At 44.2% G+C, this 23,716-nt stretch overlaps 1 protein-coding gene across 1 annotated transcript in view; it reads left to right on the top strand.

The window, feature by feature from the left end:
* LOC141100898 (cytochrome P450 3A9-like) overlaps positions 1 to 23,716 on the top strand; it is a 133,061-nt gene that overhangs the window by 52,078 nt on the left and 57,267 nt on the right. Inside the window, exons 5-7 of the mRNA XM_073589654.1 lie at positions 2,029 to 2,142; positions 15,184 to 15,272; positions 22,817 to 22,965. Coding sequence (XP_073445755.1) covers positions 2,029 to 2,142; positions 15,184 to 15,272; positions 22,817 to 22,965 — 352 coding nt within the window. The remainder of the gene's footprint in view (positions 1 to 2,028; positions 2,143 to 15,183; positions 15,273 to 22,816; positions 22,966 to 23,716) is intronic.

Below are 23,716 nucleotides of genomic sequence, written 5' to 3'. Positions count from 1 at the left end.
TCTTCACTATTTATTTTAATGTTGTGCATTACATTGCACCATATCTCTATATATCTGACTCAAAGAATTACATTGTAATTAACTTTCTGCATCTTGAAACAAAATGAAGCAAAACTAGTTAGTAGAGTTAAATCCCAGCTCTGCAGAGTGCACCTGCAGTGTTTTGCTAAGAACCAGGAAATGGATGTAGCAGTGGAATATGTGAAGTCTGGTGAGAGACCAGCCAAAATGTAAGCTGTACTAAGGAGTGAGACAAGTGATGGAGTGACTGGGGAGTTGGCAGGGAACTGAGCAATCTTTGATCCTAGAACAAAAAGGACCTTTTAATGGTGGACTGTCTACCAGAATGTGCGAGCTGGAGAGATCTCTTATACTGACCTGTTTGTGGGTGAACGTATACTTGCCGGAGTTTTGGATTTCTGCCAGAGTATTGACCTGCCATATGTTACATACTTTCTTATTGTGTTTACCTGTGTGCCGGAGCAAGACTGTTTTGTGTTAAAGTCCCACCTGGCTTTTTGGAGCTAATAAGCCTTGCCTTGTTGGACTAAAAATATTGCCTGTGTGAATGCTGCCTAATGCCTACAATATTTATTAATATTATTATTATTATTATGCATTTATATAGCGCCATTTATTCCATGGCGCTTTACATGTGAAAAGGGGAAATATAGACAGGTACAATAAACATGTGTAAGACAAGGAACACACAAGTACATAAGGAGAGGGGACCCTGCCCGCGAGGGCTCACAGTCTACAGGGATGGGTAGAGTAGGATACAGTAGGAGAGGGTAGAGCAGGTCATGTTGTGGTTCAGTAGACCGAGGATCATTGCAGGCTGTAGGCTTGTCGGAACAGGTGGGTCTTCAGTTTCTTCTTGAAGGTTTCCGTTGATGGTGAGAGTCTGATGTGTTGCAGCAGAGAGTTCCAGAGTATGGGGGAAGTATGGGAGAAGTTTTGTATGCGGTTGTGGGAAGAAGAGATAAGAGATATATGCCTGTACATAACTGTTATCATCATTGCTTGGTAGTATTCTGCCATTTAGTGGATACCCTTTGTATTGTTTACTTATCTTCATTATTTTGTCTCTCTCATGGGCCTCTCCTTGCTTTCATTGTTTCTTGTTTTTACTATTAACTTTACAATTTTATTTTTATTGTGTAATTGTGTATTGGAGTTACACTTGTGACATTTTAGGCTTTTCTGTGTGTTCTATTTATATTAGAATTGCCTTTTTGGATTATAGGCAATGTTCTGTCCCCACTAAATGAAGCAGAATTCATGTAGCTTATACAGGCAGCTAAACCACTATACTGGGGTCCAATAAGGAGACTGTAGGTTGAATCTGTGCTTTATTGAACGTGATGGTATATTGGCGCTGTGAAACTACAATACAAAAATATATACACTCAGTCAGTACGGGGTACATAGGAATACATATATACATAATGCATCATCTGCCCTAAAAGCTAACCAGGGGAAAACTAACTAAGCAGGCTGATTTGAGACAGGAATTGATGCTTCCTGAATGCAAGCAGAAGGAAAATGGTGGACTGGAGGGAAAATAGGGGTTGAACTGATCCTTTGCGAAAGCTTGCCAGAATGCAATGCTACCTTACCAGAATGCATTGCAAATGGAGGGAATGGCAAAATGAAAGTAAAACACACAATAACACTGCGGTTGTGACTCTGGTCACTAGATGGAGCCAGAGAACACTGAAAACATTAACAAGCAGATAATCAGGGATTATGAATTAAATGTCAGAGACAGAACAGGCATCTTTGAAGTCTGATAGGGTTCACAACGAGATTCACTTTCATTATGTTGTGATGTAACAGGAGCATAGAGCAATTTTTGGCCACATGACTTGTGTTGGAACAAAAATGATTGTGTATCCCTAGTTAGATTGTGGGAGAATTAAAAGAAAAAAAATGTAAAAAGACTTATCGACTTTGCTTTCTAAATAATATACCACTTATACACAATGCGTGAAAAAGGCCTTAAATGCTCCTCTGTTTTTATTCTAGAATTTTGGTCTCAATGGTCCCTTAGGCTCTGCAATAACAATTGCTGAGGATGAGCAATGGAAGAGGATTCGCACAGTTCTGTCACCCACATTTACCAGTGGGAAACTCAAAGAGGTAATCGCAAATTTGTCTAGAACAAATTTCTTTTTCATTTACACGTTAACACTTTTTGGGTTTGTTTAGGTAGGTTTGTTTTTTCAGTCCTCTTTCCAAGAGTCACAACTTTTGTATTTTTCTGTTGATATAACTGTATGACAGAGTTTTTTTGCAGTTTAGTATGTTTTTTCTCTTCCACTATTCATTTTAAGATGTTACACATGTGGTCAAAATTGTTGGTACCCCTTGTTTAATGACAGAAAAATCCACAATGGTCACAGAAATAACTTGAATCTGGCAAAAGTTATAATATATCAAAAATTTATGAAAATGAACGAATGAAAGTCAGACATTGCTTTTCAACCACGCTTCCACAGAATTAAAAAAACCTCATGAAATAGGCCTGGACAGAAATGATGGTACCCTTAACTTAATTTTTTTTGCATAACTTTTTGAGGCAATCACTGCAATCAAACGATTCTTGTAACTGTCAATGTGACTTCTGCACCTCTTGACAGGCATTTTAGCCCACTCTTAAGCGCAAACTACTCCAGATGTTTCATGTTTGAGGCTATGTGCACATGTTGCGGATTGTGCTGTGCTAATGCTGCGCATTTTTCCGCGGTGGAATCGCATTGCGGAAAAATATGCAGCATGCTCATTCTTTGTGCGGATTCTGCACACATAGGAATGCATTGATCCACTTACTTTCCGCATGTGGCTATGCCCACCATGCGCAAAGTAAGCGGATCATGTGCGGATGGTACCCAGGGTCTGGAGGAGAGGAGACTCTCCTCCTGGCCCTGGGTACCATATCCCTGTTAAAAAAAGAATATTCTCACCTTCCAGCGGCCCCCGCAGCCTTCCCAGGCCTCAGCGATGCTCCCGGCAAGTCCCGTTCCCAGCGATGCCTTGCGACAATGACCTGTGATGACGTAGCGGTCTCGCGTGATGCTACGTCATCTGGGGTCATTGTCGCAAGGCATCATTGGGAACAGGACTTGGTGGGAGCATCGCTGAGGATCGGGAATTTTTCTGTTTGTGAACATAGAGCTGATGTGCCTTGCCAAAAAGTTCTATTTTTGTCTCCCAGAAGCTTTGTGGCTTGTCAACATGTAGTTAGGCAAATTCCAGGCTGGCTTTTTTATGATTTTTTTCAACAATGGTGTCCTCCTTGGTCATCTCCCATGAAGTCCACTTGTCTCATACAACGACAGATGGTGCGATCTGACACTAATGTTCCTTTAACTTAAAGTCCACCTTTAATCTGTTTAGAAGTTTTTCTGGGCTCTTTGGCTACCATTTGTATAATCCGTCTCTTTGATTTGTCATCAATTTTCCTCCTGCAGCCACGTCCAGGGAGGTTGGCTACAGTCCCATGGAGCTTACATTTCTGAATAATATGCGCAACTATAGTCACAGGAACATCATGCTGTTTGGAGATGGTCTTATAACTTTTTCCTTTGACATGTTTGTCTATAATTTTCTTTCTAATCTCCTGAGACAACTCTTTCCTTCGCTTCCTCTGGTCCATGTTGAGTGTGATACGCACCATGTCACCAAACAGCACAGTGAGTATCTGTAGCCCTCTATACAGGCCCACTCACTGATTCCAAGATTGTAGACACCTGTGATGCTAATTAGTATATTAGTAATTAGCATATTAGTATATTAGTAATTAGCATATTTCTCAGAGGAGCATTGCGGCTTTAAGTCTCCTCACCTCGACATGCTTAGCATGTCATTCTCAGCAAGGAGAAATGATACTTCTTGGATATCGGTCAGACGCCTCTCTCACAGCCAAACCAGATCTCCCACTTTGAACTGATGAGGGGCAGTACCCCGAAACACAGTGTCTGCAAATGGAGAAAAGTCATGTAACTAGGCTTGTTAAAGGGTCAACATTGACTTTTAGGATTGCTACCTCCAATAGGTGGCACTAGAGTTCTAGTCCTCTTCCTCTCTGAAGAGACAATTTGCATAATTAGCATATTTCCCTGAGGAGCATTGCGGCTTTAAGTCTCCTCACCTCGACATGCTTAGCATGTCATTCTCCGCAAGGAGAAATGATACTTCTTGGATATCGGTCAGACGCCTCTCTCACAGCCAAACCAGATCTCCCACTTTGCACTGATGAGGGGCAGTACCCCGAAACACAGTGTCTGCAAATGGAGAATCTGGCTTGGCTTTTATCCTAAGTCATGTAACTAGGCTCGTTAAAGGGTCAACATTGACTTTTAGGATTGCTACCGCCAATAGGTGGCACTAGAGTTCTAGTCCTCTTCCTCTCTGAAGAGACAATTTGCATAATTAGCTAATTAGTTGACACACCTTGATTTAATATGTACCTTTTGTCACATTATTTTCAGGGGTACGATCATTTCTGTCCAGGCCTATTTCATGAGTTTTAGTTTTTAAAAAATTCTGTAGAAGCATGGTTGAAAAGCAATGTATGACTTATTTGTTCATTTTCGTAGATTTTTGATTTATTATAACTTTTGTCAGATTCAAGTTATTTCTGTGACCAATGTGGGTTTTTTTGTCATTAAATGAAGGGTACCAACAATTTTGACTACGTGTGTATGTACTGTATAGCAGGAACAAATTCCATTGGGAGTGAAATTGTGAAAATACTGCAATTCCACCATTTTTTCCCCAAGTTTTGTTTTCACGGCATTTATTGGGCACTGAAATTATCTGATATGACTTGTTTATGGTGATATCAAACTTCTATAGTTTTGTTTCATATTTTATTGGTGAAAAAAATATATTTATTTCTCGCCATTTTTTGAATCCCAGAACTTGTATTTCCATCATTGAGGGCTTGCTTTTTGCAAGTGACTTATTAAAACTGGGTGGTGATTTCAACTTTTATATTTTTTATTATGTTTAATATTTTATTTGAACATATTATTATTTTATTTTTTTAGTTCTCTTAGAGAACTTAAACCTGTAAGTGTTTGATCACGTTACGATATACTGCAATCCCACAGTACTGCAATACATAGTGTAAACTGAAGCTTAAAGAGCATCTGAGCTTCAGAAAAGTAACAAGATGGCTGTGACGTGGAACCTCAGCAGGCCCCCAGCTGCCATAACAACCCATTAGTGTCTCGCAATCATGTTGTGGGGGGCCAATAGGAAATGGTGAGTGCAATATATAAATAGCAGTGATCGATGCTACCTCCGATCGCTGCTGTTAGATGCAATTGCTGGCTGTCTATTACAGCTGTCATCTGGAGGGTATCAAGCGGGCTCAACCTGGACCCGCTCCTTATATGTACGCCATGATTGTGACAGTCACGTCAGTGTGCACATCAATTTTATGATTCCATACAATTTGTATATTCTGTTGTAGAAAATCATAATCTAACATTTGTAGACTTCTATCTTGCCATGTTACAGCTCTGGAACCCTCCAATTTTTACAGATAAGCTGGAATCAGACACAACGTATAAAAATACGGTCCGTATTTTACGGTCGTAATACGCAGAAATGTTTCCTGAACAGTGATCCATATGTCATCCATTGGCAAGGCTAGGATGCGATTTTTGCGCATGTAAGCATCCATATGACATCCGTATGCCGAGATTTTCTCGCCGGCTTGCAAAATGGACATATAATGGATCCCGATGACATGTTAAAACACAAACGAAAGAATAGATATAGATGTGTATATATATATACTGTATATATGTATATTGTTACGTTTTACAGAACCACTTAGCACCCAGAATATGTTGTGCAGTTATATGGATGTATAATAGGTTCTATGAGAGATGCATGTCCCTAATGCATCAGCATTCCCCTTTTGTCCGCCCTCCCCCCACCTTTGTAATTTCCACAGTAAATATCGGCAGGCTCCGGCCACCTGCGGCTTTTGTAATGTATGTCTGGCCTGCCGCTTTTCTATTGGCCGGCCCTCTGTATCTGTGTGATATAATCTGTGTCCTGTGAGTAAAGTGTTGTCAGACTGAAAATACATGGAGAAGCAGTGATCTTTTATATGCGCCCATGTAACCAAGGAATTCCAGCCAGCGTCATTCATTCAGACTCCAGCCAACGCAGAGTGGACCTCCGAAAACACGGGGTGGTACTGAAAGAGGTACCCCAGCTTGGTAGACCCCGTTACACTGGTGGCAGACAGCGGGATTTGATACCCCTTCTACAGGAGGAAAGGAATGAATGGAAAATAACTACCAGAAGTTAAAGAGGACTACATTAAAAGATCTGGTGGAAGCCAGAGGGTTGATCGCCAGCAGCAAAACAAAAGCGGATTTGAAAGCAGCCATCATGGAACACGACAGTGCAGCGCCCCCCAATGTGAACGTGGAGGAGACCGAATTCCAGAGTGAGGTAAAGAACGTACTGGCGTTCTATGGCCTAAACCCTGCAGTAGAGATCATACGAGAGGTGATTGCTGATGTGCGTACTGATCTGAAGGAAAAGATGGCCGAGCGGACCAGGATAGAGCTAGCCAAGATGGAGATGGCAGAGCGGACCAAAGTGGAGCTGGCCAAGATGGAGATGGCAGAGCGGAGAGAGGAGAGCCAGCGAGCAGGGGGAGCTCTGGCCTTCGACCAGGTACCTTCAATAGTAAACAACAAAAATATCCAGTATAACGACAGTTGGGGGAGGCAGAGGAAGACATTGATGGCTTTCTGCAGGACTTTGAGCGGCAGTGTGCCCTTCATCAAGTGAAGCTGGAGGAACGGGTTCAGATTCTGGCCAGCAAGCTGACAGGCCGGGAAGCGGACACCTATCGCACGGTACCTGATGAGGACTGTATGGACTATGAGTGGATCAAAGAAGTGATCTTGGCCCGGTATGCGCTGACACCAGAGGCCTACCGCCAAAAGTTCCACGGACTTATAAAACGCGTAACCGATACCCACGCTGAATGGGCCTGTAAATTACGGCGGTCACTGCTACAGTGGGTACAAGGGAGCCAAGCAACAACTAAGGAGGACGTCCTCCAGCTCTTCCTGTTAGAACGATTCTTTAATGGACTAAACCCCGAGACACAGGAATGGCTTCGGGACAGGCGGCCATCGACTCTTGAGGAAGCCGCTTGTCTGGCCGATGAACATCATGATGCCAGGAGGTCGCAGTTCTCCGGATCAATGGTGGTCACTAGGGGCCCGCCCATGGACCTAGAGGGCCCCAAACCACTGAAGATTGTAGGGGGACCAGCTAGAAACCCGGCCTACCACAGTCCCCCTGGGGCAGGATGCCACACCTGCCGTCAGCTGGGCCACCTGCAAAGACAATGTCCCAACCGGACTCAGCATACCCAGTGGCCAAAGGCGGGAACAGCTACCTTCAGCCGGGCTGCTGTACACTGCTACCAAGGCGAAGCTGACCCGGCATTGGGGGCTACGACTAACCAAGGGGTAGAAGAGATGGAGGAAGTGCTGCATGAAGTAGACCCCGTGCAGGCAGCCCGGGCAGATAATCGACAGCAGCATCGACAGGTCGTGTGGGTTAATGGGAACCATATGCAGGGACTAAGAGATTCCGGGGCAACTTTGACCCTTGTGAAGCCTCATCTCATCAGGGACCAAGAGAAGACGGACCGGACAGTGGCAGTCCATGTAGCAGGGGGAGCTATACATCGACTACCCACTGCCAGGATTCAACTGAACTGGGGAGTCAGGGATGGCCTTGTTGAGGTCGGCTTGATGGAGGATTTGCCTGCAGACGTCTTGCTGGGAAATGACTTGGGGCCCATGTCGTCTGCATTCTCGGTGGCCCCTCTGGCTGAGACCTATCCTGTGACCACCCGGAGACAAGCTCGAGCTGTGGAGGTGGAATCACACTCAGAGGAGGCCCAGGTAAGACATCCCAGCCCTGCACATATTCCCATAGCCAGACACATTTCTTGGGCCACCCCAGATGAATTTAAGAGGGAGTTACTTGAGGATCCTTCATTAGAGGGATATCGCGGGAAGGCACAGGAGGGGAGAGGAGTACTGGAAGGGGAACAGTTTGTATGGAAGCAGGGACTCCTCTACTGGATCACAGAGCAGCACCACACACGGACGAGCCCCACTATAAAACAACAGCTGGTAGTTCCCAAGAAGTATAGGCAGGAGCTACTGCGAATCTCTCATGATATACCCTTGGCTGGGCACTTCGGCGTCAGTCACACCAGGCATCATCTGACACAAAACTTCTTTTGGCCGGGGGTAACCTATGATGTTCGTCAGTACTGCCAGACCTGTGACAGTTGTCAGTGCATTGGCAAGAGGGGGGATCGATGCAAGGCCAAATTACGCCCCCTCCCCATTGTGGATGAACCATTTAGCCGAGTAGCGGTCGATCTGATAGGGCCGTTAGCCAAACCCAGTCCGTCCGGGAAAAAGTATATAATGACAGTGGTAGATTATGCCACATGGTATCCAGAGGCAGTTGCGTTACCTAACATACTGGCAGAGACGGTGGCAGCCGCCCTGCTCCAGGTGTTCTCACGGGTTGGATTTCCCCGAGAGATTATCTCGGACCAGGGTACCCAGTTTACAGCAGAGGTGACCAACCAACTGTGGAAGCTGTGCGGCGTAAAGTCCATTAGAAGCGCCCAGTACCACCCGCAAACCAGTGGGTTGTGTGAACGCTTTAACGGGACATTAAAACAGCTCATTGGGACTTTTACCAGGACCTACAGGGACTGGGAAAAATTCTTGCCATACCTCCTGTTTGCCTATCGGGAGGTGACCCAAGAATCCACGGGGTTCTCCCCGTTCGAGCTGGTATAAGGGAGACGGGTAAGGGGACCCCTAGACTTAGTGCTGGAACACTGGGAAGGGGAGGGCCTCATAGAAGGGGTACCTATTGTACCCTATGTGCTGGAATTCCGGGACCGCCTACAGGAGCTGACTCAGGCTGTACATGAGAACATGCAGGCGACCCAGCGGCGCCAGCGCATATGGTACGATCAGAGGGCCAGAGAGCGCACTTTGGAAATAGGACAGAAGGTCCTGGTGTTAGAGCCCACTAAGCAGAATAAGTTTCAAGCAGCATGGCAGGGGCCCTACCAGGTAGTGGGGAAAATATCCGACACAACCTATAAAGTCGCCGATTGTGACGACCCCAGGGTTATCCGCATGTTCCACGTGAATATGCTGAAGCCCTACCGGGAGCGCCCTGAAGAGGTAGTGGCCATCTGTGCACCTAAAGCAGAGGATTTAGCCGGACTTCCCTTGCCGGATGTCTTAGAGGAAAGGACTCAGTCTAAAACATGGGACCAGGTACACTTGGGTGAAGACCTAGGGCCCCGGGAGAGACAGCAGGCGGAGGCGTTGTTGAGGCTGCGACAGAGGATGTTTTCAGAGAGACCGGGGTACACTCGCCTGGCACAACACAAGGTTGAGACCCAGGATGAGACCCCCCTGCGACAAAACCCCTTCCGCGTCCCTGAGTCTGTACGAGAGGGGATGCGATAAGATACAAGAGATGTTGCGTTTAGGGGTCATTGAAGAGTCAGATAGTCCCTGGGCATCCCCCGTAGTGTTAGTGCCCAAGAAGGATGGGACTACACGGTTTTGTGTAGACTATCGTAAGCTCAATGAGAAAACTGTAACGATGCATACCCCATGCCATGTGTGGATGAGTTGTTAGACCGGCTGGCAGGGGCAAAGTATTTGATCACCATCGATCTATGCAAAGGCTACTGGCAGATTCCCCTTAGTCCTGACGCTATTCCCAAGTCGGCATTTGTCACCCCGTTCAGCTTATTCCAGTTTCGAGTTATGCCATTCGGGATGAAGAATGCCCCGGCGACCTTCCAAAGGCTGGCTGACTGGCTTCTGGATGGTCTCCAGGACTATGCTTGTGCCTACCTGGACGACATCGCCATCTACAGTGCGACATGGGAAGAGCATCTAAATCACCTAGAGACAGTATTGGACAGGATCCATCAGGCCGGAATCACCCTGAACCCAAACAAGTGCCACGTGGGCAAAGCAGAGGTTCAGTATTTAGGGCATTGGGTGGGAAGTGGGAAATAGCGACCAGAACCAGCCAAGATTGAGGCCATAGCCAAATGGCCCATCCAACGCACTAAAACCCAGGTCATGGCGTTTCTAGGGACAGCAGGGTATTACAGGAAATTCGTTCCCAATTACCTCAGAGTGTGAGGAAGCCTTCCGCCAACTAAAGGACGCCCTCACCAATACCCCTATATTGGCCGCACCCGATCCAACTAAACGGTTCCTGGTTCACACAGACGCTTCTATGTTTGGATTGGGGGCAGTACTGAGCCAAGTCGAGCCGGACGGCCAAGAACACCCGGTAGCTTACCTGAGTCGGAAACCACTGCCCCGTGAAGTAAGCTATGCGGCCATCGAGAAGGAGTGCCTGGCGGTAGTATGGGCACTCAAGAAGTTGCAACCATATTTGTATGGACGACAGTTTTCCCTCCTAACGGACCATAATCCCCTAGTCTGGCTTAATCGGGTCTCCAGAGACAACGCCAGATTGCTGCGGTGGAGTTTAGCCCTAGAACCTCTGGACTTCACCATCCACCACAGACCTGGCAAACAAAACGGTAACGCCGATAGACTAAGTCGACAAACCGAACTTGTACCAACCCCATAAACTTCGGTCATCCCCAAACCGATCCGTTGAGGATCAGACTGTGTATGCCGATCACGTCGCTGAAAAGGGGAGCCGTGTTACGTGTTACAGAACCACTTAGCACCCAGAATATGTTGGGCAGTTATATGGATGTATAATAGGTTCTATGAGAGATGCATGTCCCTAATGCATCAGCATTCCCCTTTTGTCCGCCCTCCCCCCACCTTTGTAATTTCCACAGTAAACATCGGCAGGCTCCGGCCACCTGCGGCTTTTGTAATGTATGTCTGGCCTGCCGCTTTTCTATTGGCCGGCCCTCTGTATCTGTGTGATATATTCTGTGTCCTGTGAGTAAAGTGTTGTCAGACTGGAAATACATGGAGAAGCAGTGATCTTTTATATGCGCCCATGTAACCAAGGAATTCCAGCCAGCGTCATTCATTCAGACTCCAGCCAATGCAGAGTGGACCTCCGAAAACACGGGGTGGTACTGAAAGAGGTACCCCAGCTTGGTAGACCCCATTACATATATATATAAATATATACACGTCATTGAGACAGATATATATTTTATAGAGTTCTACATAGCATAATAGCTGCTAAATCAATTGCTGGCTTCTGTAAAATTATTACAAAACCCGACATGAAATGACACATGGTTTACATACTTTCATCTTTTTTTTTATATGTCTTTTACTAATAATTAGATTAGGGTATGTGTGTAAAATTTTGGACATGTAGGTGTTAAATTAACGGGTAAATTAATTGAAAAAAATTGCGTGGGCTCCCGCGGTAATTTTTCCAGCAGAGAGGGAAAGCCAGTGAGTGAGGGCAGATATTAATAGCCTAGAGAGGGACCATTGTTTTTGCCCCCCCGGCTAAAAAAATCTGCCCCTAGCCACCCCAGAAAAGGCGCATCTGTAAGATGCGCCTTTTCTGGCATTTAGCCTCTCTATTCCCATTGCCTTTAGAGGTGGCTCATGGGTTAATAAGGGGTTAATGTCACCTTGCTATTGAAAGGTGACATTAAGCAGGGTTAATAATGGAGAGGTGTCAATAAGACACCTCTCCATTATTAATCCTATAGTAGTAAAGAGTTAAAGACACAAACACGAAATTTAAAAAGTCATTTAATGAAATAATCACACTAAGTTTTTGACCAAAAAGATAAAAAAACAATATTCATACCTCTCCAAAAAATAAAAAAGCAATATCTATACCTCTCTGCCATTCAGTCAGGTCCCCTGCTGCAATCCATCACAAGGGGTTAACTAGTTTACAACAGGGACCTGTGCTAATGCTACCGGCCCCGCTGTAAACCACTGCAGAATGAATGAAATCATGTCTGCATAGGTGCCCCGGCTGACCGGGGATGAGCTAATAAGCGTGGGAAAGTTTCTGAACTTTTTCCCATGCTGTCAGTTCACCTCCGGTCAGCCGGGGACTCCCCACAGCCTCAGTGACATCAGCGGTAGTCAGTGAGGCTGTGCAGAGTCCCCAGATGACCTGCAGTGGCTTACAGCAGGGCCGGTAGCATTAGCACCGGTCCCTGTTGTAAACTAGTTAACCCCTTGCGATGGATTGCAGCAGGAGACCTGACTGAATGGCAGAGAAGTATTGATATTGTTTTTTTATTATTTTGGTTTTTTTTTCAGGACAACAAGGGATCTTGTTGGATTAGCAGAATAAGTTTGGTCAAAAACTTTGTGTGATTACCCTTTACTACTATAGGATTAATAATGGATAGGTGTCTTATTGACACCTTTCCATTATTAACCCGACTTAATGTCACCTTTCAATAGCAAGGTGACATTAACCCATTATTATTAACCCATGAGCCACTGCTAAAGGCAATGGGAATAGAGAGGCTAAGTGCCAGAAAAGGCGTATCTTATAGATGCGCCTTTTCTGGGGTGGCTGGGGGCAGATTTTTTTCAGCCGGGGGGGGCAAAACAATGGTCCCTCTCTAGGCTATTAATATCTGCCCTCATTCACTGGCTTTCCATCTCTGGCAGAGAAATTACCACGGGAGCCAACGCAATTTTTTTTCAACGAATTTACCAGTTAATTTAACACATACATGTCCAAAATTTTACACACATACCTTAATCTAATTATTAGTCAAAGACATATAAAAAAACTATATGAAATGAAATGGTTTACTGTATGTAAACCATGTGTCCTTTCATGTTGGGTTTTGCAATAATTTTACAGAAGCCGGCAATTGATTTAGCGGCTATTATGCTATGTAGAACTCTATGAATGAGCAATAAATAAATAAAATATATATATATTATGTGTACGTGTGTGTATGTGTGTGTGTGTGTATATATATATATATATATATATATATATATATAAAATACACAATCTAATATATAAAGCTCAAGTATGTGTGTATGTATGTATGTATATCCAGGATCTGCATCCGCACCGTCGCAGCTACAGCCACAAAATTTGGCACAGTCACACGTCTGGACCCCGAAAGCGTCCTAGGCTATGTTGTGAGGCGAAATTTTAACCCCGCATGTTCCAATTCACCAAAAATTTTGTCCCTATCTACTAATGGGGAAAAAGTGTGTGTGTGTATCAAGCCCTGCCCCTCATTATGATGTCATAATGGTTGCCATGGCGACACTGATGTCATCATAGGTTGCCAGCCCCGCCGCTCATTATGATGTCATAATGGTTGACTATGGGATGGAGGATGTGTGATCGGTATATGGGCACGGGACTATGGGATGGAGGATATGTATGATGGGTATATGGGCATTGGACTATGAGATGAAGGATGTGTGATGGGTATATGGGCATGAGACTATGAGATGGAGGATGTGTGATGGGTATATGGGCACGGGACTATGGTATGGTTGATATGTATGATGGGTATATGGGCACGGGCCTATGGGATCGTGGATATGTATGATGGGTATAGTTATTTACTATGCCCGGGCAGCGCCGGGCTCTTCAGCTAGTATATATATATATTGTGGTGTAGTGACCGCTGTGTCCACTAGGGGGGCGCTGTGCAGGATACTGAATGATCGTTATGTATCCCAAGGTAGGTGGCCTTGGTATGGAAGCTTGAATATGTGTGTTGATCAGCAGAGGTACTGCTGAGCTTCGTTACACTGTGTCAGAGCTTTCCAGGTAGCTGGTGAGATGGGCAGAACCAGCTACCTACAAACCCACCTAGGGGCGGTGTCTAGAGCGCCATAGTAAAGTGGATGTGTGTGAAGGACCTGTGATGAGGCCATAGCCATGTGATCCTGTGGGCGTGGCTACGGACCATATAAGGTGACCAGGGTAGGTTACATGAGTGAATGCTTGGACCCGATTGGTCCATTGTGGAAGGTCCCGCTGGGAGATGGGGCTTACTGCTTGACAGCACGTGAATGCTGTTAGTAATGGCTGCAAGCGTCTGACAGTTCCCTGGAGGGAATGGACGTCTGAAGTATGGAGTATGAAGCAGCTATGAGAAGGTAACCCTGACAGGGGATATAACTGTGAGGCTCGAGAGCCTGTGCTGGACATTGCACAACCTGTATGACTATAGGATAAACAGAGTGAAGCTCTGTCATGGACGCTATGCTGTTTATATGAACTTTATGTTGCTGGTCATGGTTTATGATGCCTGAATAAACCGCATGGACTGTTATTGTTTTATGGAAAACCTGTGCCGGACGTGATAATTTGGCTGCCAAGCGAGTATCCCCTACCCCAATGACAGCACTACCTTACAATATACATAATGTGTATTCTATGTGTATACATATATATATATATATATATATAGCAAAACAACACATAGACCAGCTAACCTCCGAGCTCTGGATGGTAAATACCTGTTTCCTCTGTGTTGCACGGACCAAGACTGGGAACAAGTCCAATAATGTAGAAATCAAGGCAGAAAAGTCCAGCAAGCGGAAACTTCAGGTGGTATGATAAAATCCAAGAATTTTTATTGCAGATAATTTATAAAATCCAGAGTTCAGTAACAAGATGCAGACATAATGCTGAACAGACTACGCGTTTCGGCGGTAACAACTGCCGCCTTCTTCACGGTCTCAAACTGCATAATGAATTGCCGGCTTTTGTTAAAGGACACCGGTGCGTATTTCTCGCAAGTCACACGTCTGGTTCGTGTGTAATACGTAGTTTTCTCACCCCCATAGACTTGCATTGGTGTACTACGGGCGTAATACACTGACAATCACAGCATGCTGCGATTTTCTCAGCCCGTAAAATACTGCCGAGAAAATAAAAAAATCGGCTGATGAGAGCTGCCCCATAGATTAACATTGGTCTGAGTGCTATGCAATTTTTTTTTTTTTCTTGCATAGCACTCGCCCGTATTTCTCACTAGTGTGACGCTGGCCATACAAACTGAGTTTTATTCTGTTGGATTTCTGCTCTGCAGTGTGCATAAAAGATTTGAGTAAGGTGGATAGGTCGTAAATCCAAACTGACATCTCTTATTTTTAGATGTTTCAGATCATGAACCACTATTCAAATACACTTGTGCGGAATATCCAGGTTTATGTCGACAAGGATGAGGCATGTGCCATGAAAGAGTGAGTCTGTTTTTGTAATACGTATGTTGGAGCTGAAGTTTATTACTGTAAAAACAGAATTTTAGGAATTTTTAATTTGCAGTTAATGCTGTAACTATATAAAGATACACAGGCCAACTTCTGTAATGATGTGAGATGAGCATCCTGACTCAAGTGATGATCTAAGCTATCTCCCAGGTAGCTGTGTCCTCACTCCCGAGGAGTGGAACTTGGCAGATTCTGCTAGCTGACTGTTACACTGACCAGGGAAAACACTGGTTGCTGCTGTCTGTAATCAATTGCATTTGCATCCTGCACACACAAAAACAATTGAGAACATAAGCGACATCAGCACGGCAAAGAGGAGCACTTATGAGCCCTCTGTGCTGATGTGCAGTGCAGTGGTGTCATGTCATGAGGTCACCTCATCACGCTGTGGACGTCACTGCTGTGTCAAGAGGTACCAATGTGGTGCCCCTGAGGGTCCAGTCACCACAGAGGAACTGCACCTCAGCCAGAGGTGTGGTACTCCACTCTCAGGTAAAGAGGGGGCCACTACCCAGAATCCAGACACTTGCATCCAACATCAGACCTCTCTAGGCCAGGGGGGACTAGGCAGAGGGTGTGGATGGAGAAAGCAGCAGGGGGAAAGCTGAAGGAAGTGACAGTGAGAGAGTGAGACAGTTAATGCTGGGGACTGTAGCAGTGAGGAGCTCGTCCCTAGACTGGACTAGAGAAGAAAGAGACGTGAACAGAAGGGGTCCTAGGGGCACGGGAAGTGAGTAATCCACCCGTGACGCCCGAATCATTGCTGACTTTAGTCAGGTGGAGGGACCAGGTCGCAGTAGGGGACCGGCCCCAGACTAGTGGAGAAACTAAGGACTCAGCTAGGTAACCGGAGGTTGCAGTATCTGCATATTCTGCAGCCACATCCATACACATTCACTGAAAAGGCAGCCGGATAGGATCAAGGGGACCTAGAGCATGTCGCCAACAGGATCCAGGGCTGCTGGCTTGGGACACTGTGTGTGAAGGCACAGGGCAGGAGAGGTGGGAGCCAGCACAGTGAGACGGCCAGGGAAGGAACATCTGAAGGGGGTTCTGATACGGTATATCCCAAACTAACTGAGTGCTGTCTGGACCACCGACCCGGAGGACACAGCACCCCAGCTGGGGATTGTAACTGGAAGAACTGTGAGTAAAAGTGTGAAGACTGTACTCCACTGTGTCCTCTGCCTTATTTACAGCGTCACCTGCCTTGCACCACGACTACAACCACCATCATCATCTCTAACACCTATAACTGCCCTGGGGCTTAGCTCTACTCGTGGAGAGCTGTAACAACTCTGCTGCATCACCAACATCCCCAGCGGTCTTTTTTGCAGCGTCGGCTATCACCTTCCTTTCCGAACACCACGGGTGGCGTCCCGAATCATCCCTATCTTTATTCCCTAAAATCATCATCTTCTTTATTTTCATTGCATGCCCAGGGCTAGGGACTGGGTCACTGCTGCCGTGACATCCCCTTTAAGAACTGACCGGCCAGGTGCTGAGTAACCCCGGCCCTAGCAGGTGCTGCACCAGTGCCATGTACTGCCGATAATGATGATTTTTAAGGTAGATTATAAATCATTGCACCCAACAGACACATAATTTTCTAGTTCGTCAGGTGTTTGCTGGCCTACGTAGACGGGTCAATAGTTGGGTATGGGACTTCCACGGAGCTCTTGTTTTCCGGACTATCAGCACATTTACTGTACAGTAAATGGACCAAGAGACTTGCAGCCACCATAATGAGAAACAAGGCTGGATGATCTTTCTGCTGCAGAAAAATAACACTGTAGCTTACTTAGTGACCACACTGTGCAGACAAAATAAATTAGTGAGATCTGCTGCTTGTTTCCTCTTCTTCAGCCTCTAGAACTGAGCTGAACTAAATGTAAGCTAAAATGACTGCATTTCTAATAAAAACAACTAATTATGTCATTGTTATTTAATTGGAATGTATTATCTACTAATAGGAACCTACACAAAAGACTAGAATTTTTCCATGTTGAATGCTCTATACTTGAAATACATTTGTTTTGGGTCTGTGCCCTTCTTCTGCTGTGAAACAAATACCATTATGCCCTATTCAAGCCTGTGTTATAGGACAGTAGTCATTTCATGGTTGCAGTAGATTCCAACTGTCTAAGTAGTCATTCAGTTTTATCCCTTATGCTACTATGGAACAGACACTCTCTAAAGGCACATTCACGTATTAGTTTCCATTTTTTCCATCTGCACAAAAGGCACCTTTTTTCTGCTTGCACCACATTTACTATGTTTTTTAGACACAAGTTGTGGCTCGCAAGTAGGCATGGCTTGTCTGCAATGGGTGTGCCTTAAATTGCTACACTGGGCACCCAAAATATTTCTTTAGAATAAAGTCATAAACTAAGTAAACCAAAAGTTGGTGGTAACACAACAGTGTCTATAGATGCATCAGCCATTGTGACAAATTTGGCAAATCTTGGAAATTTGTCGGATAAACAATACTTCATCCATAGACCTAGACCAAGAAGCTACAACATCACGTCCCTCGGTGCTCTAGACCCTTTCTCTCAAAGTGTGTAAGGGCACCACCAAAAATATTAGGATCAACCTAGCACATACTTAAAAAGCCAAGTAAAGGAAAAAAAGAAGTTTGCAAATGCTGTGGGATCACAATATAAAAGCCCTTATTGTAAAGAGCAAAGTCGGAGAAATATGACACACAGGCTAAAAACATTCAAAAAGCCAATCAATTGGCTACATAACTGTATAAATGGCAAGTCTCTAATAAGGCTAACCAACCCAGACAATAGTTCTGCTCAGGAGATCAAAAGGGTCCTTGTGGATTTTAGGTAGCAGATAGAATGTGGTGACTACAGGATGGAGATACGTCATCCATTACATCTGAAGAGGCGGCGTTTGAAATGACCGGGGCGCTGCTGATTGCAATCTAGAAACACCCATTGGACCGGACCTCGCGAATTACATGCAATATGGGACAAGTATAAGGCACTTATTCTGAGGAATGCAAGGGCACGTCTGAAGATATAAAGGGGTTGCAAGAACCATATTCACACGATCTTAAAGATGATGGCATAGTTTATAGGAGAAAAACTGGTGACCGGTTCCCTTTAAAAGGATTATTGAATAGCCTCTTATAACATTGTGACACTTCCACTTTTCTGCTTGTTTACTAACCACAACCCTGAAATTTTTCAGTTCCTTTGTATTCCACGCAGTCCTCTTCTGTGTATTTTGCCGGGGTCACACAAGCCATGATCCTCTCATGCGAGAGAATCGTCTTGATTATGTTACTGACGCTCATCTCAAACTCTGTCATAGTGCAAGCCAAGTGTCAGTTTACTGTGATTTGATTTTCTCGCATGAGAGGATGGCAGTGCAGGCATGGAGAAGACGGAGAACTTAATTTCTACATCTTCTTCATTGTCTGAGATGTTGGACTGCACTCGGATGACAACAGAGTCCAGTCCGATGTTTCACACTCACCTATAGACTTGAATGGGTGCGCATGATTCGAATTCCGGAGTCACTCGTAGCATGCTGCCATTTTTTTTTTCTTTTATCATGCTGAGTCGGCTTGAGAAAAAAATAGCAGCTACGCACTGTCCCATAAAATAACATTGGTCTGCGTGCTATCCAATAACACTTTTTGCACGCTCATGCGGGCAAGTCATATTATTAGGAGTCACTCTCCTTGTGATATTGCAGAATTTCTCCTGCTTATTCTACATATGCATTAGAGACAGCAATTACATTAGAAGAAGCAACATCTTTAGCACTGGTTCCTATTGGTGGATAATAAATTGACTCTATGCAATGCTAGTCATTTTAGCCTACAGTTATGTTCCTCACCCTCTTTTTTTCGGTTCTGTGCTCACCTTCACATCGTCTACATGTTTTATGAATGATCTTCTATTGAGCGGTTGTGTGTCGTCACTCTGTAAGTGTAGGTGCTCACACAGCAGATTCAATGCAAATCCAATAGGAATCCACTGCTGATGTTGAAAGCAATTTCACCTCTGGGTTTTTGCTAATGTTGCACAAATGGTAAGTGTAAAATATTAGTGTATGATTTTTCAACATGTAAGAGAAAGATAAATAAAAAACCTTGACATTTTTTCATTGCTTTGGGTGCAATATTAAGACTATATAAGACTATATTCAGAATAGCAATGTTAGCGCTTGAACAGGTGAGTGTGTATTGAGTCCATGATCTACTCGTGTACACAACGGACCACACACACGCAGCATATGGGCTAGTTGTAACCAATGTGATGGATGTTTTTTCATGTGGACCAAATAAATAGCTCCATGCACTATTCTGGTCTATTGTGTTGGCAGAATGGTCTATGCAAGAGGAGGTAGTATGCAATACTGTAGCGTATACATGTACAGTTGTGGCCAAAAGTATTGACACCCCTGCAATTCTGTCAGATAATACTCAGTTTCTTCCTGAAAATGATTGCAAACACAAATTCTTTGGTATTATTATCTTCATTTAATTTGTCTTAAATGAAAAAACACAAAAGAGAAGGAAGCAAAAAGCAAAAAGCAAAACATTGATCATTTCACACAAAACTCCAAAAATGGGCCAGACAAAAGTATTGGCACCCTCAGCCAAATAATTGGTTGCACAACCTTTAGCCAAAATAACTGCGACCAACCGCTTCCAGTAACCATCAATGAGTTTCTTACAATGCTCTGCTGGAATTTTAGACCATTCTTCTTTGGCAAACTGCTCCAGGTCCCTGATATTTGAAGGGTGCCTTCTCCAAACTGCCATTTTTAGATCTCTCCACAGGTGTTCTATGGGATTCAGGTCTGGACTCATTGCTGGCCACCTTAGAAGTCTCCAGTGCTTTCTCTCAAACCATTTTCTAGTGCTTTTTGAAGTGTGTTTTGGGTCATTGTCCTGCTGGAAGACCCATGACCTCTGAGGGAGACCCAGCTTTCTCACATTGGGCCCTACATTATGCTGCAAAATTTGTTGGTAGTCTTCAGACTTCATTATGCCATGCACACGGTCAAGCAGTCCAGTGCCAGAGGCAGCAAAGCAACCCCAAAACATCAGGGAACCTCCGCCATGTTTGACTGTAGGGACCGTGTTCTTTTCTTTGAATGCCTCTTTTTTTCTCCTGTAAACTCTATGTTGATGCCTTTGCCCAAAAAGCTCTACTTTTGTCTCATCTGACCAGAGAACATTATTCCAAAACATTTTAGGCTTTTTCAGGTAAGTTTTGACAAACTCCAGCCTGGCTTTTTTATGTCTCGGGGTAGGAAGTGGGGTCTTCCTGGGTCTCCTACCATACAGTCCCTTTTCATTCAGACGCCGACGGATAGTACGGGTTGACACTGTTGTACCCTCGGACTGCAGGGCTGCTTGAACTTGTTTGGATGTTAGTCGAGGTTCTTTATCCAACATCCGCACAATCTTGCGTTGAAATCTCTTGTCAATTTTTCTTTTCTGTCCACATCTAGGGAGGTTAGCCACAGTGCCATGGGCTTTTAACTTCTTGATGACACTGCGCACGGTAGACACAGGAACATTCAGGTCTTTGGAGATGGACTTGTAGCCTTGAGATTGCTCATGCTTCCTCACAATTTGGTTTCTCAAGTCCTCAGACAGTTCTTTGGTCTTCTTTCTGTTCTCCATGCTCAATGTGGTACACACAAGGACACAGGACAGAGGGTGAGTCAACTTTAATCCATGTCAACTGGCTGCAAGTGTGATTTAGTTATTGCCAACACCTGTTAGGTGCCACAGGTAAGTTGCAGGTGCTGTTAATTACACAAATTAGAGAAGCATCACATGATTTTTCGAACAGTGCCAATACTTTTGTCCACCCTCTTTTTTATGTTTGGTGTGGAATTATATCCAATTTGGCTTTAGGACAATTCTTTTTGCGTTTTTTCATTTAAGACAAATTAAATGAAGATAATACCAAAGAATTTGTGCTTGCAATCATTTTCAGGAAGAAACTGAGTATTACCTGACAGAATTGCAGGGGTGTCAATACTTTTGGCCACAACTGTATGGATGAGCACACAAAACTGCACACGGAGCTAGTCTGTATTATGTGTATGTGACTGGACCATTTTTTTTAAACAAACTCCTGCACCAGAATTTATTATGCTGACACGTAAACCCTTACGCTTCAAGAAATGGGGGTCCACAGACACCCAATAACCAATTCCTATCTGCCAAATTCTTCTTAATGCAAGAGTGGCTGTTATGGACAACTCATTAGGAATTGTCCATAATTTAGTGTTACCAATGGGTATTGTAGGGCAGCAGGGTTGGTGCAGTGTGACAGATAGGCAGAGACCACAACTTAACAGTGTCTTTATTCTCAGATTCATATACAGGAGTGATATCTTCCAGTTTGGAGCCGGGTTTCAGCAATTACAGTCCGTGATCAAAACTCGACGTCACCGCCGTGTCTTTTGGTTGCATCAGCCAGGCCTGGAATTCTTTGGCTCTGTGTTAGCTCCACACAGACCTGGGTTGCACAGAGCCACCTGTTCTGCAGCTTGCAAACTCCAAAACTGACACACCCAAATCAAAACTGACAGATTTAGGCTATGTGCCAACGTTATCATTTTTAAACGCTCAGGAAACGGGTCTCCTTCCCAGAAAACGCGAGTTTTTTGCCGCGATTTTTGCGAAAATTAATGAACATGTTGCGTTTTTTACCGCTAACGCATCCATTGACACAAAAAGGCCAAAATGCCTTAAAATGAATGGGATGCTTCTTTTAAGCGTTTTTTATGCGGTTTGACCCTGAAAAACGCATCAAAAACGCTTAAAAAACGCAACTTGGGCACACAGCCTTAAAAGGAATCGTGTCCATAGAGTCACTTCCAAAACTGGACGTGGAGAGAGGGATTCGCCCCACTACCAAACCTGCAAATCCCTCTAAAAATAAAAGCCCTTGACGGGTTTTCCTAAAAAATCTGACTGAGTCACTACTTGGACCCAATCCACTCTTTCTTTTACTTTGCCTTGTGACTCACATGCGTCCTGCAGTGAGCACAAGGCACTCCAGCGGGTTTAATAGGACTCTGGCTGCATCCTGGGGGACACATATCGACCCTCGCATATGATCCCCCTCACTGCCTCACAGTATGCTTTATTTCTTCAATAAAAAAAAATTTCTATCAATGAGATGTCATGCTTATCCTTGGAAAGGAAAGGCAGAATGAAGTTTTATTTCTGTCGGTGCACTTCTGTAAAATTTAGTTGCTGTGTTAACAGATCACTATATACAGACTTCATAAGGTGTCAACCATTCTTCTGTACCCTTGAATATATACTGTCCTAACTGTACTGCCACTTATAGCCAGCTACCCAGCTGCATAAATAATGGGGTTGAAATAACACTAACTAGTGCTTAATTAGCATTTTTTTGGTGATCTACACATTATTTAATCTTTTATAACAGTGTTGTGTAATGATTGGTATATGTTTATATAATAATGTAATTGATGCTTTGCTCTGTGTTCTGTGTCAGTGTGTTAGGTGCATACAGTATGGATGTTGTCGCTAGCTGCTCATTCAGTGTGAACATTGACTCGCTGAACAAACCTAACGACCCTTTCGTAACCCACACCAAGAAAATGCTGAAACTTGGATTATTCAGTCCGATTCTCATACTTGTGGGTAAGGCTTTCTCCTGAGCTCTTCATTTTTAGCTACTCTTTTGGAACAAATTGCAAAACAGTACATATTTATTTCTATTTCACTTATGCCCCATAATCCATAAGTATAGTAAGTATGTTCAGCTGTTTCTCTCGGTTTCAGAGTCCACATGGATGCAAAAACCTTGAAGGACAAGGGTCACAGTATTGTTTTCTAATTAGTGAGGGTATCATTGGTGCAGCCTTCAGCTATCATTCCATAGCTTATGGATATGCCATATATACAGCGGCATGTAAAGTTTTGGACACCCCTGGTCAAAATTACTGTTATTGTTAACAGTTAAGCAAGTTGAAGATAAAATTGACTCTAAAAGGGTTAAAGATAAAACTGGCACATCTCCTTTGTATTTTAGGCAAAAAAAATATGTATCTTTTACTTTTTAAAAATTACAAAAACGAAAATGGGCCTATGCAAAAGTTTGGGCTCCCTGCATGGTTAGTACCTAGTAGCACCCCTTTTAGAAAGTATCACATTTTGTACACGCTTTTGTAGCCACCTAAGAGTCTTTCAATTTTTGTTTGAGGTATTTTCATCCATTTTTCCTTGGAAAATTCTTCTGTGAGATTCCTGGGTAGTCTTGCATGCACTGCTATTTTGTGGTCTGGTCACAGATTTTCAATGATGTTCAGAGCAGAGGACTGTAAAACCTTCTGCTTGTGCCTTTTGAGGTATTCTACTGTGGATTTTGACCTGTGATTAGGAATCAGATCAT

The sequence above is a fragment of the Dendrobates tinctorius genome, unplaced genomic scaffold (genome assembly GCF_039654945.1).
Source record: "Dendrobates tinctorius isolate UK_male_01 unplaced genomic scaffold, ASM3965494v1 ptg000111l, whole genome shotgun sequence".
NCBI classification, from domain to species: Eukaryota; Metazoa; Chordata; class Amphibia; order Anura; family Dendrobatidae; genus Dendrobates; species Dendrobates tinctorius.
Note: the sequence above shows the minus strand (reverse complement) of the source record. Positions and strands in the feature narration are given on the sequence as shown.